This window comes from Eretmochelys imbricata, chromosome 8 (genome assembly GCF_965152235.1).
Source record: "Eretmochelys imbricata isolate rEreImb1 chromosome 8, rEreImb1.hap1, whole genome shotgun sequence".
NCBI classification, from domain to species: Eukaryota; Metazoa; Chordata; order Testudines; family Cheloniidae; genus Eretmochelys; species Eretmochelys imbricata.
Window position 1 is genome coordinate 74,104,561 of NC_135579.1, and position 16,687 is coordinate 74,121,247.

At 39.5% G+C, this 16,687-nt stretch overlaps 1 protein-coding gene across 3 annotated transcripts in view; it reads left to right on the plus strand.

Moving 5' to 3' along the window:
* The window catches only part of ARHGAP29 (Rho GTPase activating protein 29), a 91,884-nt gene extending 78,287 nt beyond the window's left edge, over positions 1–13,597 (plus strand). For 2 of the 3 annotated variants that reach the window (XM_077824556.1, XM_077824557.1), the window contains exons 14-24: positions 1,389–1,555; positions 2,218–2,346; positions 2,530–2,628; positions 4,100–4,263; positions 4,561–4,749; positions 4,922–5,059; positions 7,197–7,429; positions 9,416–9,722; positions 9,888–9,996; positions 10,434–10,553; positions 11,861–13,597. In XM_077824556.1, coding sequence (XP_077680682.1) covers positions 1,389–1,555; positions 2,218–2,346; positions 2,530–2,628; positions 4,100–4,263; positions 4,561–4,749; positions 4,922–5,059; positions 7,197–7,429; positions 9,416–9,722; positions 9,888–9,996; positions 10,434–10,553; positions 11,861–12,768 — 2,563 coding nt within the window. In that variant the 3' untranslated portion in view covers positions 12,769–13,597. The remainder of the gene's footprint in view (positions 1–1,388; positions 1,556–2,217; positions 2,347–2,529; positions 2,629–4,099; positions 4,264–4,560; positions 4,750–4,921; positions 5,060–7,196; positions 7,430–9,415; positions 9,723–9,887; positions 9,997–10,433; positions 10,554–11,860) is intronic. The other variant, XM_077824558.1, reaches the window with a different exon arrangement.
* The last annotated feature ends 3,090 nt before the right edge of the window (positions 13,598–16,687 follow it).

Below are 16,687 nucleotides of genomic sequence, written 5' to 3' on the forward strand. Positions count from 1 at the left end.
CCATTCCAAACTCTGTTTTCACAGTTCTACATGAAAGTGTTGTCATCCTGTTTCAAAAGGAAAACTAAATACAGAAAGGTAATGCTTGAGTCCGACTTGCACCAGCCAACCCCAGGAAATTCAAAGTTAAGGCTGAGATTCTTAGCACTTGTCTGTAAATGTCCTGCCTTCCGTTAATTTAGACCCATACTCGTGAATTTTCAGAGTTAAGGGGCTTTAGCTATGCAACTACCCAAAAAGTCAGTAGGAATGGCATTCCAAAACCACTGCATATTTACCTCCTAGCGTTTGTGTGTTTCACAGCTGATTCTTTTTTCCACACCATGCTACTCTTTTTTCCACATGGCTTTGTGATTCCTCGTGCACTTGAAATGGTCACTTTTAATTATTCTTCAGAATTGTATTTACCAAAACACTCTATTGTAACTGCTCTCTTGTAAAGAAGGCTTCAAAACAATTCCCTTCTCCTGGGTAGAGGAGAGCTGATTAAGCGCAGGCTTTCCTAAGGCTACAGCTGGCCAGTAAGCCATTTTGTCCTTAGGGTGCTTCAGTGTTTTAGACTAATTAGATTAACTGCTTTCTTTCCTTGCATCTTGAGAGCAGACTTACCACAGACTAGAATTTTTCTGCAGCACTGTGAAGTCTCTTATGTACTCCTAAAAATATAGTAAATAGTCTAACTGTTCTGATCCTTATTAAAGTCATAGAATGATAGAATATCAGGGTTGGAGGGGACCTCAGGAGGTCATCTAGTCCAGCCCCCTGCTCAAAGCTAAAAGGCACGCAGTGTAACCACTGTTTGTTGGCAAGAAACAGCTCTCCCAGTGACAAAAATCTTTCACCCCCAATGAGCGCCGGGAGCGCTCCTGCCAACAAAATGATGTTCACACTGGCACTTTTCCTTCACAAAACTTTTGTCTTTCAGGGGGGTGTAACACCTCTGAACGACACAACTTTTGTCGTTCACTTGCCAGTGTAGACAAAGCCTTAAAGGGGAGTACAGGACTAGGAGGCAGGAACTGCTGAGGTCTAATCTCAGATCCTCCACTGAATTCCTCTAGTCTTGGACAAATATGTTAACTTTTGCTGTAACTTCACGATCTGCAAAGTTGGGGTAATAATCACCTCATGGAGACATTTCAAAGATTGATTGTATGAGAAGTACTACTGGTACGTGAATACCAAGAGCCAAATTCTGCTCTGTTACATAGGTGCGACTCCCCTGATGTAATTGACAAGCAATAGTTGGCCCTAAATATTTGCCATGATACACTGAGATTGCCATTGATGTGAACGGTAAAAATATTAATCATTTTAATGCCTTGGGAGTTTTTAATTGAATACTGTATTCAGGCCCCTTTCCAATGAGTGTTTTTTTTTGTTTAAAGGGCTTTTAGCAAACAACCAACCAACAGTGCCCATGCATCACATGGAAACTTATCCCAGTGTTCAGGAGACTTTCCCACCCAGTCTTTAGAAGATATTGGAAGCCCATCTTACTGTCGTTCCCAAAAACCTGGGGAGAAGAGGTCTTCCAGCAGCACAGATATCCAAGGTAGGCTTTCCCTATTTCATTAGGCTTCCATTTCTAAATAGAAAGGTCATCTTAAGCAGGTGTGACTATGATGTGTCCAATTGCCAGTAATTGGATGTATCATATGATAGGTAATAGGTACCAACATTTTTTTAGAAGAGCTTTGGTAAGTAACTTAGGCCCACAATATAGCATTTAGCCAAAAAAAGCTGTATTTTAAATAAAGCTTTGTTTGCATCCTAAACACGGCATGTGTGCTAGTGCATATAAATCGGTTGTAAAACTGACTAGCTGAGCAATCTAGTGTCATTGCCAAAACCAGTGAAATGCAAGTCACGGCACATCCTTATAATAAATTTATGTATTAAAATGTTTGTTTCAATAATAGAGTAAAACAAGCAATTTTTAAGATGCTTTTTAATCTAACGCTTAAAGAATACCTCTGGTTTCAGCTGGTCATGAAAACATGACTAATGGCAAGTTTCTAAAACTTGTTTTTATACATACTGTAAAACTTTTTCAAGAATACATGCAACAACTTTATTTTCAGGGGAGATTTTTTATGTAACTTGGCTTAGATTGCAGTAATATTCCTCTTTTTCTGCAACCCTGCTTGAAGATCCCCTCAGTTAAGAGCATTCACAGCAGGCTGTGTTTAGGTCTTAGTGTTTTGTTTTTTAAAGCAGTGCGAGGACCCCCGCCATTCAGATCTTGGTCAGTTGGCAACCAAGGTGGAGGAATGTGCAGTGACTCTGAAAGTGCAGGAGGAAGCAGTGAATCACGATCCATGGATTCTCCATCTGCTAGTCCAGGTACAGCTCATTCCCAATTATACTTGGATTTGAAATCCTCTCCTTGAACCTAACCCAGAGACTCTTTGTCAATGTAAGAATTCCGATCCACTTTAGTGGAAGTTAGATTGAGCCCATATTGAGAATACGCAGTTGGGCAGGTTGTATTTTCAAGAGTCTGAAAATATGTCTTCTCTTCCATAGCGGATTTCAAGAGAAGGCTTCCCCGAACACCGTCTACTGGCACTATGTCATCTGCAGATGATCTTGATGAAAGGGAACCACCTTCTCCTTCAGACTGTGGTAATGTGCTATGTTTCTGAACCCTACATTCTAGTGAGTTAGTGGAAGGCTTTTGTTGGTCTTAAGGGTGATTGTGTTTTTAGCTGCTCTGTGTAAAATCAAACTGAATCCATCTACAGTTGACATGCTCACAAAATTGACATGCTCACAGCCAAAAAGGACCACCTTGGTCATCTAGTTAATTTCTATGGAGTAGTGCAGTATTGTCCTCTCTATATTTGAACACTTCTAATGATGGTGCTTCATTGATCACCCTTAGCTCATGTTATCTCCGCATCTGTTGCCAAGGGGTTTTCAGCATTAGTGCTCACAGCAGGAGCTACACTGCTGGATCTCAAGTATTTGGGTCTTCTCTATATTGCCAGGTACAATACCCAGAAAAGGAGAGAGAGTTATCTGCAAGATCCAAATGTTTAGGATGTTAACTGAGGTTTTATTCTTTTTAAGTCCAGTTGGCTTAGCATCATGTTTGATCCCCCAGCTTAAATGTGAAAAACATACTGTTAGATTGACATGAGGAGTTTTTTGACAATGACAGCATTGGAGAAACAAAACCAAATACCACTTGAGCTTCTAGACTGTTTTCTTATATTTCATAAAACCTGAAAACACAAAATTATGAGTAAGATTTTGTGTTTGAGGTTTGTCAACATTAATTTGAATAAAAACTTAGTTACAGTAAATAACAAATCACAAGAATTACCAGTGATGGCACAATTTTTCTAGAACTCTAAAATACTACCTCTGGGGTCATAGGAGTGGAATAGAATTATTTAGAGGTCTGTGTATTTTGATATTCTCTTTTGTGTCTGCATATAAAATTTGAATAAATTTATGGCAGTGAAGAAGCATTAGTCAAAGGATTTCTAGAGTATTTTAACCATTATAGGCCAAATTCTGTAAAGGCAGCTTCCGATTTTGTATGTACAATTATTTGGGCACATATGATGGAACTTGCGCAGCTAGCTGCCTGAACGATAGGGGCAATCTGTTAGAAATCTAAATGCCATCATTTAAATCCATAGTTGATCATGGGCACAAAATTGAACTCTATATGAGACCATTTACTAATACACCGGACCCTCACTAGAATGCGCGTCTATATAGCACGAATTCACATATAACACGGTCGCGGCCATGGATCCCAAATTTAATTACTTTAATTGCATTTCATTTTAACGCGGTTCCCGTGTTAACGCAGTACCGCACGTGGATCCCAAATCCCGCGTTCTAGCGAGGGTCACGTGTATGATGGATTAAAGTTTATATTAGGGCTGATTATTCAGCTATTAATTTCTGTGTATTATGCAGGCTATATAATGTACTATTGCTTTCTCAGGTTTGGTGTAATAGTTATTTCCTCAAAGGTGATTACTGGTTATGGAGTAATTTAACTTATGCTGTATCCTCAAAATGTATGTTTGACCAGTTATTTTTGGAAACTATCGTAACAGCAAAATTCTGTTTCAAGGTTTAAATGATTTAACGTCTGAAATTGCCAGTTCACCAGGACCTTTTAGAAACACTCTTCTGTCCAAGGCAGCTCTAACACACAAGCTGCGAAAGTTGAGGGCTCCATCTAAATGCAGAGAATGTGACAGCCTAGTGGTATTCCATGGGGCAGAATGTGAGGAGGTAAGAGGTCGGAAAACACTGCAGTATATTGTACAGCCGCTGATTGTTGGCATTCATGTGAAGATGAATGGGAAGTTTAACACTCGTATTCTTTTGGTAGCAATAAGCTACAAATTCTCAGACAATGTTGTGACCTTTTAGCCTTAACATGTAGCCAAAGAGCAAGGCCCTACAGAACTGTAAACTTGCCCTCTAGACAACATATGGGATAACAAACTCTAAATATGAAAGATTAGTGCTGTCCAATTATGTTGAGATATATGACATTATTTTTCTTATGTCCCTTATTTCTTGTAGTGCTCACTCACTTGCCACAAGAAATGTTTAGAGACTTTAGCTATTCAGTGTGGGCACAAAAAACTGCATGGAAGACTTCATTTGTTTGGGGTGGAATTTGCTCAAGCTGCTAAAAGTGTCCCTGACGGCGTCCCTTTCATCATCAAAAAATGTACCTCTGAAATTGAAAGCAGAGCCTTGACTGTAAAGGTACAGCTTAACTCAACATTATAAAGATTAAATATTAACAATCTTGTCTAAAAATAGTTTAAACTGATAATACTGTACTGTCAAATTCAAATCTGTGTTTCACAGTTGCGGTTAGCGCAAAAAGAACAATTTTTCTTTGTTTTGTTTTTTGATTGATTTTTCCCCATTTCAGGGTATCTATCGTGTGAATGGAGCCAAATCAAGAGTTGAAAAGCTTTGTCAAGCTTTTGAAAATGGAAAGGACTTGGTGGAACTGTCAGAGCTCTATGCACATGACATCAGTAACGTCCTTAAATTATACCTTCGCCAGGTATGTACTCTGACCACTCTAGAGTTCAGACAGCAAAGCAAAGCTATTGTTATAGCAAACCTCTTCTTCCATGAGTGGAGAAAAATGCTTCCTTCAGTAGCCCTGTAATTGTTGAAGAAAATTGTTGAATAGAATATCCTGTATTTTCACTCTGCAAATTGGATTTCATGGTGCTAGGCAATGAAATTAATGAAACTATCATTAGAATTGATACTATATTGTGCTTTTCCACTCAAGGAAGTATACATAAGTATTGATGCCATTTGTGGAAGATTTTTTTTCCAGTAGCCACTTTCTAGTGAGGTTTAGTTTTTAAAATTAATTTGAGGGCATGATGTACCTTTTTGACATTTATGAAAGTTCATGTGAAAGGACAATCCAGCCCTTTAAGTGGCAGCCGGATTTATTAAAGGTCTAACCAAAAAGTTTGGATTAAACTCCTATAAACGAGTGTCATGTTCCATAAAATGGTCAATACAGCAGGATTAGACCATTTTCTTTGGGGAAGAAAGATGTTTTGAAAATTCAATCTGAAAGCTTTAAAAGTGCCTAAGTGACTTAGGAACACACGTCCCAATGGCTTCCAATGGGATTTGTGCTCATTAAGTTTCTTAGGTGCTTTTCAAAATGCTACCATAGCCTTTTACTGCTACTTTAACAGATAGTTAAAATCTCTGTTCATTAAAATTAGGATTTCTTGTGGCACTATACGAAGACTGAATTTTAACTAGAATCACTTCAAAGGAAAATCTGAAAATAAGTAACATGACTACCTGCTGTCTTGTTACTTCCCATGTGTCTAATCCTTTCAGTATAGTTCTAGCTAGGCCTGGCTGTTACGAATGATTCTTATGTGCTGAAAACACACACACACACGCTAGAAACCTGTAATTAGAACACTTTCAAGTTCTAGGAAAACATTTTTACCTTGAAGCGCATTCTTTGTGGTGTTAAAGTTTAATTTCAGTACAATTTAGGCTGTAAAATCTGACTGGCTATGGATTTCTGGGGGATTATTACATGCCTGAGGTGTATTGTGAGGCAGAGTGACTTTAGCCACCCAAGAAGTACAGTAATCCCCCAGAAGTGCTGTATTTTGTGAGGCCAGTTGAAATAATGGGTTAATGTTCCAGCCTTTCATATCTGGAGACTTTGCTTCAAATCTGTTTGGTGTCACAGGTAAAACTGGTTTGCGTTTTCAACTTGGTCCTTGGCAAATGGTGTATCCTACCAATAAACTAGCACACAGTTACAGTGTTTATTCAGGAGATGGCCATGGTATCAGTGTTAGTTTTTAGATTCAGTGATAAAATTGTGAGAGGAAGCCTGTCCAAATCTTAAAGGAGGGTAGGTGTCCAAAGGAAGAGCAGTACATTCTTAAAGGTACTGATGGTACTGGAGACTTCCAGTACCCCCCATGTTAGTGAGAGTTCAAAGAAAGTGCTATAACATTGTTTAGAGACCCTGAGTTAAATCCTATTATTAACACTGCTGATTATTAAAACTAATTTTTAAAAGATCTGTTTAATTTTGCGATTTTGTGTCTGAGCATGGGCAATGAAAATAGTCCAAGTCACTTAATCTTTTTTATGCTGTTGTCCTTTTGAGACTCTCTTCAGATTCTCATGAACTACTGCAACGCAAAGCAAGGGAATATTTAATTGGAGAACATTTTCATTGGAATTTTAAAAAGAACAAAAAGAATAGAAATGTTAGAAAGCTATGTTAAAATTGTTTTTGTAACAATTATGGTCCAAATTTAGCAGCAATATGTGGTATAATATAAGATATTGTACTACTTCAGTGTCTTAGTGTGTGTCTGCACACATGTGCAATGTTACAATAATATGCTACTCCGTAACAGTCACTGATGTAATATGTGCCTCTTTACCATGAATATTAATTATTTGAGGCTGTTGTTTACTAGCACGCCATGGTATTTTGATAGGAATGTTTTGTTTTTTAATCCAGGCCTCTATTTGCTAAATTGCGGGAGAATTCTAAGAGCAATAGTTAAATAACCCTTCCAGGAAAGGAAAGGCTCTAGACTAGACAGCAGTTGGTAGTAGACAGGAAGGAAATAGACAAGGTAAAATGTAGACATGAATATATTTCTAACATATTCTTATTCCCTTAGCTCCCAGAACCTTTGATTTTGTTTCGGCTTTACAACGAATTCATTGGACTTGCGAAAGAGAGTCAGAATGTTAATGAGGAACTCGTCATGAAACAGACTAGCCCCAGATCAAAGAAAAGACAGTCAGTTTGTATTGAACTGAACAGAATAATCATTAAAATGAAAGATCTCCTCAAACAGCTGCCTATACCAAACTATAACACTCTTCAATACCTTGTAGGACATCTTCATAGGTGAGAGACAGACCTTAAAGGTAACCTGCAAATGTTGTTTTGAAAAATAAGCAGTGTTATGTACTGCAGGCTAAGAAACCTTTTTTTTAAGGTAATGTGCCCACAGTTTTGGATATCTGTCCTGAAAATTACAGGGTTTCATTTGTGCATATAGCTCCATTTATTTTCAAGATTAGTTTGTGTTCCTTAAGGATAAACTACTGCTCTGACCTGAATGTAGACTTTCTGGGTGTGTTGCCTGCAAATGAGAACTGGCCTCCTGATTTTTTTTTCTCCTGAATAGCAATTGTACCCCATGCTGCACCTCAAACAGAGGGTTTATGTATGTAGCCACGTGCTGTTGCCAGAGAAGAAATTTTGGCAAAGTGGCCTGCAAAAAACAAAAGATAAATCTTCCATTTCTTCTGAATTGCTAATCTTCCTCTGGAAAGAGGCAGGTCTGCATTTGGATGCGCCTGAATGTAATGACTGACTGGCCCTTCAAAGGCAGGTTGGTGTCTTGACCAGCAGGCAAGACATAAATTTATATTTTGTTTGAGACCAGCATTTGGTTGTCCCATCCCTGTTGTCAGCCAACAGTGGGTTTTTTCTTTTCCTAACCTGATGTGCTGAAAGCTGCTTCCTTACCAATACTGCTGTTTGGGCATTCAACATATCGGGAACACTAAACCTGCACATCTTCATTTTTTGGTTCCCTGGAGCTATGGCCAACCACCTCCTGTTCTGTCATTCTACACTGTTCTGTAAGGTCCTAGCTACCACAGAATGTAACTAGAGCATGGAGGTGAACTGTGGGGAGTATGGGGGAGAGGAAAGGAGGGTCAGGTTAACATCAAGTGGTGATGTAGAGTTGCAAAATGTATATAATTTTAAATGACTAGGAGCCACTTTGCAATCCTGTAAGCCTTAGAGCAGCTGGAGATGGTCAGTGGAGAATTCTTCCTGTGCAGGGAAACTCTTTGCCTGTATATAGCAGTTTGAGGGGACTCCATTGTCTCTCCCACCCCAGCATATAATACATTCTGAGGAGGGGGAATGGCGGAGCAGAGCTCCACTACACCAATTCTCTATGGGCACAGGGGTCAGGTGGCTCTGAATCATGCAGCTACAACTGGCTCCCTGCAGCTACCACTTCGCTACCTGAGAACATGGCTTGGATACAGTGGGTGAATCAGGATCTTTTTTTTTTATGCATATTTTTTAAAAAAACGCAGAACTTTGCAGAACTACCTTGTACATTTTTAACAACCATTTTCCAACTTTGCTTTCCCATCCTCAGCATCAGCTCAAGGCTCCTATGGTAAGGCTGATATTATATAGTTAGGTTACATGATAGGGCTGGTTGTTAAACTGGTGCATGCTATTAGATAACAGTTTTGTGTAGGAGCTCTCTGGCCACAGCTTCACGATAACCAAGGGAAAGTCAGACTTATTGCCTGATTTATCAGAGCTGCTGAGTACCCACAAATATCACTGAAATAAATAGGAGCCAAGGGTGCTCAGTACCCTTGAGAATCAGATCAAACTTATTTAGGCACCCACTGCTGAAAGTTTGGCCTTGGAAACATTTTTAAGAAGTTACATGTACACTTAAGTCCACCTTTAAGTTTAAGAATCACATTGTATTTATTCATCAATAGGAGTGCACAGTACTTTGTGCCCAGAATGATACTGATTGATATTTTAAAGGTGAACTGCAAAGCTAAAACAAATCTTATAAAAAGTATAATATGTGTTGGATGTCTCCTCCCACATCCTGATTAATGGTGGCTGGCACAAGTCACTTCTAATGTACTTTTCATAAGCTGAATTGGAAAAGACCTTTCATGCAGAATACTGCCTTCCTGGTTGTAGGTAAGAGCAGCCAGCCCATGTGTGGGCTTTGTAGTTCTTTTCAGCATAGTTATTGGAAAAATAGAATATCTCTAGTATTATTTCCGAAGAAGTAAAAACCCTTTATAACCTGACACATTTGCTTTTATACAGAGTGACTGAACAATCTGATGAAAATAAAATGTCAGCTAGCAATCTTGGCATAATATTTGGCCCAACTCTAATCAGACCACGTCAGACAGACGCCGCGGTTTCTCTCTCTTCACTTGTGGACTATCCATATCAAGCTCGGGTGGTAGAGCTGCTCGTAACTTACTATGAAAAGATCTTTGATGTTTCACTGCAGCCACTCTCAACTGCAGTTCAGTCTGAAGAAAATGCTGCTCCATTTAAAACTGCTTTGTCTACAGAAGAGAGAGCGCCACAGCAGCAAAGGAAGTCATTTATTGCTGTAAAGGAAGTGAGTAACTGTCGTGAAACTAGAATTGATACCATGTTGAAGGGGTGTGGGATTGGACTACATTTTGGAATGTTGCATACCTCGCTCTGAAATCTTTTAATATTTTAGTCTGAGATATATTGTTCTTCAATCTGCATTCACTTCTGATCTGATTTCTATTGACAGGGTATCCTGCTAATTCCAAGTGAGAGTAAAGCTTCAGAAATGGCTTCATCATTTGAGCAACTAGATGACAGCAAGAACAAAAGAGAGAGATCAGATGCATCTGTGATGGGTTAGTGGCTCTTCATGAATCTTAAGGCAGTATATTGCTATGTGAACAAATACCAATCATAAATACATTAGGATGAAATACATCTTTTTACTCTGTGAAGGTGAATTAAGTGCAAACAAGGGAAAAGTCTGCCAAACTCCCAAAGCTACTTAGCATTCGCTGTTCTGATGTACCCTTCATGTTTGTTAGAGGAAGGAAGGGCTAAATGCTTGTGGTGGCCCTGAAGAAGCTTGTATTCATGGAGCCAAATTTCATATACCTAGTGTGTGTGTGTTTTATTAAAAAAAAAAGCAACAACTCTTCAGTATGTTAGGCTAAATTTTAATAGGCTGTTGTACAGTCTTTGGATTGTTGTTTTTATATAGGTGATTTCAGCACAGGTTATGGGACCCAGCCGCAAAGATGCATTTGACAGCTGCCTTTCTATTCTTCCCTAGAACGTATCTCACTGCCACTCTCTGGAACTAAACAGGATGACTTTGGCCAGAGGAGTTCTCCATCAGAAACCCCAGCTACCACAGTTCTGGATATTAATATTCCTACTCCAAAAGAGCTAGGTTAGCTGCTTTAATTACATAACCATTTTTCAAAGAACATTTTTTGCAGGTCTGCCTTGTGCTAAATAATTTTTGTGCAAAAACAATAATACATTTGTACATAGGTATAATAACTATTTGCCTAGTGCTGGCAACACACAGCCCTTTTTATAGTAGCAAATAACTAAATTAAAATTTGGGAACAGTGGAGGAGAGGATGGCACTCCAGCAGAAAATATACTTACAGTTGTTGTCTAGAGAAGCTAAATGTCTCCTTGGGCAATACCTCTTTCAACATCTGCCTAAATCTAGGTTAGGCTGTCTGCAGCCCCACTTCCTGGGATAAGAGTTTAACGCAGGGCAAAACTAAGTGCCCCACCATAAATTTGGCTGATTAAAGCCCAGGCCTGGAACAGTCCATCACCTCTCCAGATTCCATGTGTGTATTATACAAGCTTGTATGGCCCCGTCTAGGAAGACTGTCCCAAAAATGAGTAGAGAAGTGTGGGTTGCTCAAAGCTCACTCTTGTCAAAAACTTCGCAACTCCTTGCTGTGGAATTTTTTCCCTGCAGCATCCATTGCCTTTTGTGGCTTACATTATGAAAAAGACACACTTTACCAGGACTGTCTTCATGACTTAGATCAGATGCAGTAGTCCAGTATTTGTTTTATCTGTAGTGGATTTGTATTTGGTACCTTCAAAAGAAATAGGCTTATTAGTTAATAAATAATGCAATGAAACAGTGGTCCAGCAGGATTAGTTAGTGTTATCCAGCATGATGAGGCAAAATCCCTTATTCTTCTGAATAGGGCATAAAGTATAAATCTGGATTAAAATGTGTATTTTTAGGGTTTATTGCTTTCTTTATGGGGGAGGGGGGTTAAGTTGGTGAGTACTTGGAACTGCACAACCACCTCAGTCTCTTTTTAAAATGTATGTATAGTTTCCATAACACTTCATACTTGATTCCATCAAATTCTTGTACTTTGAGTCCGATGGACTGGAGAAGGGGAAACATACAACTTCTAGGAAATGCTATTTCAACTGTTGTTTTGGTGGAGAGGGGCTTGGTAACTCAGTGTGTTGGGATTGGTTTAAAAAACACTTGTGGAATTGCAGTCTAACTCCTTAGCGGCACTAATGGCTTCTATAGTGTCTTGTTGCCTCAATTTTGAGGTTACAAAACTCTAAACAAACTTATTTCCTTTTCTTCAGCTATCATGCAGTTGGGTATATTAATAAGCCCAAATGGTCAAAGTTACACTGAATCTGTGAAGTGTTATCGAGTGAAAATGACAAAGTAAAACTCATTTGTGTTCCCTCTAGGCAATACTGTGATGCCAGTTTCAGACAAAGACAATGAACTGTCTCTCTCTCTAGCTGAAGATGGCTGTAAAGTCAATAATTTGCTACCTATAAAACCTAGTCGCCAAATAACCAAAGTTCAGTTACGGTCTCCAAGGACAAAGCCAGTTATTCGTCCTGTGAGTTTACCTGTAGATCGAATGCTTCCTCCGTGTGTTTTGAATGAGAGAAACTCAGGAAATGTAGGAGTTTTAAGTCCAGAAAAGCTTGGCAGGAGTCCTACCATTGAAGAGGTTTCAGAGACTAAGGCACTTCCTTCTGTTAATGCCTGTTGCAGACTTTCTTGTTACGACACACAGACTCTGAGGAAAACTTGGGACAAGCAGTATAAACAATATGATATAACTCCAAGGACAGCAATGATTATGACCAATATACCCCAGGAGAACCGAGCACATGAGAGTGGGAGTGCATGTGCCTTATCTTCATCCTACATTGTTGGTAACAATTCCGTGAATGCCATACTTCCCAATAAGCCATACACTGTACCTGTCAGATCTGCGAGGATGACAACAGAAGGGAATGGTCCAGATTCTAATCCTCTTGGTGCTTTCAGACCACCAAGAACTTTGCAGCCACCACCAGGAACTTTTTATAAACCTCCTTCTAATAACAAAGCTAAGCAAAACGAGGAGGGTTCTGTTCCTAATGCTTGTAGAGCAGCCAGTGCTTGCTCTGTTCTTGCCCAAGATAACACTGTGAAACTGATAAGGAACTCTGCACTTGTATCAGGTGCTCCTGGACAGCATGCAAATCAACAAAAAATGAGCTCCGAGGACCTTCATCCCGTAGACCTGAAGCCCACCTATAAGAGACTAAGACCAAAACGTGTGCAAGAATTAGAACACAGGGAAGCTCATTTTGTATAGGGCAGCAAATATTTCTTGAGGATTCCACTTTTGTGCCATATTAGGAATATATATACACACAACACAGCATTTTAAAAGTGGGGGAGGAAACTGTGAAGGAAAAATGAAGTTGAATTTTTTTAATTCAGTAAATTTTCATAAAGGTCTATTTAAATGTATTCCCAATGTAGATGGAGCTAATAGAAGGTGCACTTGGTAAGACACTGAGCTTCAATTTCCTGGGTGAAATGAATTATTTATAGCATAAACCAAAGCTTGTGCTTTGCTCTGTAAAAGCTTCTGTTCAGTTTTCCAGTCTTTGCAATTAAAGCTTTGCTCCTAAATAGATTACATACTGGCCAACATGGCCTATAATTGTGTATTATATATGTATATTTTATGCCAATATGTTCATTTGTTGCCAGTTTTCAATGTTGTCACTTTAATGTTATTTGTACAGAAAGATGCACTTACTGAGCTGTAGTAGTGAAAACCAGAAATGACTTCATATCCAGTTAGAGGTAGTATAACTTAGTGAGTGGATCAAAAATACACACCACCTAGCTAGTTCAGATGACTTTCGGGTGACTACCTGTTGCAGTGGTGCTGTCATTCCTAGTTACAAAATAGCCAGTGATTTCCCTTGCTGTAGATCAATTTCACTTCTTGCCTAATGTATCTGAAATGAAGAGTATAGTTTTGAGATATGGTGAAATAGGTGAAAATAACCAAAAAAAAATAAAATTATAAATCAGCATTAGTAGGTGCATCTAATGGTTTTTCACTTTGTATTAAATGTTTTATATGTACACTGCTATATTTGCTTAAAAAATATATTAACTTGTTAACATTTTGCTGACTCCATGGTTTCTGTAATATCTTGCTTTCTTCTAAATTATTAAAATACAGACTCTTGGTCTTTGCTAGGGTTTAGTATTAATACATCTGTACTGAAATACTTTCATGTTTCAGTTTGAAAAAGGGGTCATTTTTGTTCCTGCTTTAAGAAACTAAAGGTCTCATCAAACTTCCCTTCCTGAAAACAAAACAAACGTAAACCCTGACACTGCAGTCAGTGGCTATACTCTAAACTTAGTTTATGGAACAGAAATGTTAGATTCACAAAGCTGAACTTCCAGTTTCCCATGGAAGTATGACTTGTGCATTTGCAAAACAGTTCTGCCTCTGGGCAGTTCTGAGATGTCCAGAATTATTTCTTTCATTTGAGCAAGTGGCTTAAAAGGCAGTAGAGCAATTTGTGTGAGAACCTGTCTGGCAGCGGTAGGCAGGTCAAAAATGGCAAGTTAGGAGAGATTGAAGATTTCTTCTTGAGATGTGAGAACAGGTTCCACTTCAAGAGAAGAAGAAATAAGCTTGATCAGTGGGCAAAAATAGTAGATATCCTTGAAAAGACTATGGGCAAAGTGGTGAACATGGCATAAAGCTAATGAGAGGATAGTGCTGATAAAACACTGGTCAGGAGGGCTGGAAGGAATAAGCAGCTGACATTCATTTCTGCAGCAGGAAGCTTGGTGGGGGTCCTAAATATCCACACCCACATCTCACATAAAATGAGTCATGACTTTGGGGTGGAGGGGTGTGCCAAACAATCATCTCCCCCCCGCCCACCCCAAAAAAAACTCCTCAGGCCAGCTCTATACAGTGTGCTGTTAGAGTGGTGCTTAGGAGTCTATGTGGAGGGACAAGATGGCTTAAAAATTAATGCCCGCTCTCCTTGTCTAAAATGACTTCAGCCCTCTCTGAGACTAGCCTGGCTGCTGCTCACTCAGGTAGTTGCTGTACCATGGGGGAGCCCACTATACTGCACAGTAGCTTCTGTGAGAACTCCCGAATCAACCCATTAGGAATTCATGGGTGTGAGGAAAACACCATTTTCTCCCCCCATTCCCCCAGCCTCAAAAACCTAAGGAGACTTATTCTCTAACTAATCAACCAGCCCACCACCGTTGTAGATTCACTCTGTCAGCCATGCAAAAGGGCCCTGTGCTTGCTAGGCCCACTGCTGCTATTAGGAAAAGTTGACTAATGGGGAAGCAACTCAGAGGAACTTCCATGAGATGTGAAAGGGGGAGTCCTAGAGACGAGGAGAGATTGGAACAGGGCCTGGGGACAGATGGATTTTGGAGTAGGGGAGAGTATAGAACTGATAGTGCAGGAAAGGCGTACAATTTCACTGATAGATGCACAGCAGATAGCTGAAAATGGTGAACCTCTTAGATTTATTGAAAAACTGACTGGGCGAGGCCAGTCTCCTCCTGAAAGAGTGATCCCTTGATCTGTGTTCCACTTACTCTATTGGCCAAGCTGCTTCAGATGGTGTTTCAAATGGGGAGAGATTAGGGTCTTTCGGTATGTGAGGATGTGGTTGACTCTGTGTACAAGAGAACAGATTCATGTAAGTTGTGTGCTCACTAATGTACTAAATCCTGAACTGTAGCTGTGTCCAGCAATAAACAAGGGAAAGCCATTCCTGTTCCCTCCTCTAGTTAGCCACAATACAGGGCTGTCTAGTTTTCCCCCCCCGCCCCCCCCTTCCCCCCCGCAAAAAAAAAAAAAAAAAAAAAAGCATGGTGTTTGAGAAATGTATTGGGCTCCCACAGCATAACTGATGAATGTTAGGTAGTTTCCACTCTAAGTGCGTTAGTTCTATTTCTTCCTGACAAAATATGGAGAACTATTTCTCTATATCCTCCATATTGCCAGAAAGTGAAGAGTCCGCCCAAATTCTGCACTGACTCATGCTCCTGGTAACCCTGCAGCACATATCCCGTGGGAGTAAGTTATACACTTTAGAAGCTACTACAACAAAGGTTCAATCACCTGCTAACCCCCATGCGATGGTAGATCCTCCCAAAAGGAAGCCAATGTCAGTCCAGCTAATCAACAGCAGGAGACTTATGAAGATCTAAACTCGGGTACCTTCTTGCCAAGAAATGGCTTTTTAATGAAATCTGCCACTTTCTCAGCAGCTAGTGTGAGGAATGCAGGGTGAGTTTGTCGGTATGACTGCTCAATCTTGTGGGAAAGATTTTTGTGACCATTTTGCAAGACTATGCTAGCACAAAGCTGTAATATAAAACTGCATTATTTACAGTTATTAGTGTAAATTCATTGCTTTTTAAAAATAAAATTGTCATTTAAATTTGGTTTTAAAGTATTGAGACTAATTTCTGTTCACATTTTAATCCCTGTATTTATGAAAAGACAACAAACAAACTGGTTCACCTTTTTTTTTAAAGTTACTTGAAAATCTTTTCCCCCCTTTTGTGTAATTAAAAAAAGATCTTGTATGCTAGGTTTCATCTGGTTAAAAAAATATCATCTGCCATTACTATATTACCTGCTGTTTGCATAATAATAGTGTTTAGGAAGCCCAACTGAGATGGGAGCTCAGTTGTGCTAGAAAGTCCCTGCCCTAACAAGCTTCTCATCTAAACAGGCAAGACAGAGGGTGGGCGGGGAAATAGATGCACAGAGGTAAAGTGACCTCCCCAAGGTCATGCAGCAAGCTAGTGACAGAGTCAAAAATAGAGCCCAGTTCTCCTGACTCCCAGGCCCCTAGACCAGTGTTTCTTGAGTCGGTCATGACCCCAAAAGGGGTCACACCAAAACAAGGGATTATGAGGTGCAAACAAATTCTCACTTTCTGCATACCCTCACCCTTCGAGCTCCAGTATTCTCTGTCAGCTTCTCAGGACACACGCACACCCATTAGTTCTTTAGGCTGATCGTTGTTAGCACTGATACATTTTACTTTTTCTATAAATATAATGGGGTGGGGAATTATGACAAATATTGACTTCAAATAAGGGGTCACCACCCTGAATAGATTGAGACCCTGCCCTAGACCACATTACCTCTTACAAACCTTGAAGAGAAGATTTTGGCTTTGTTTTTAACTGGAGATGCTAATTTTATA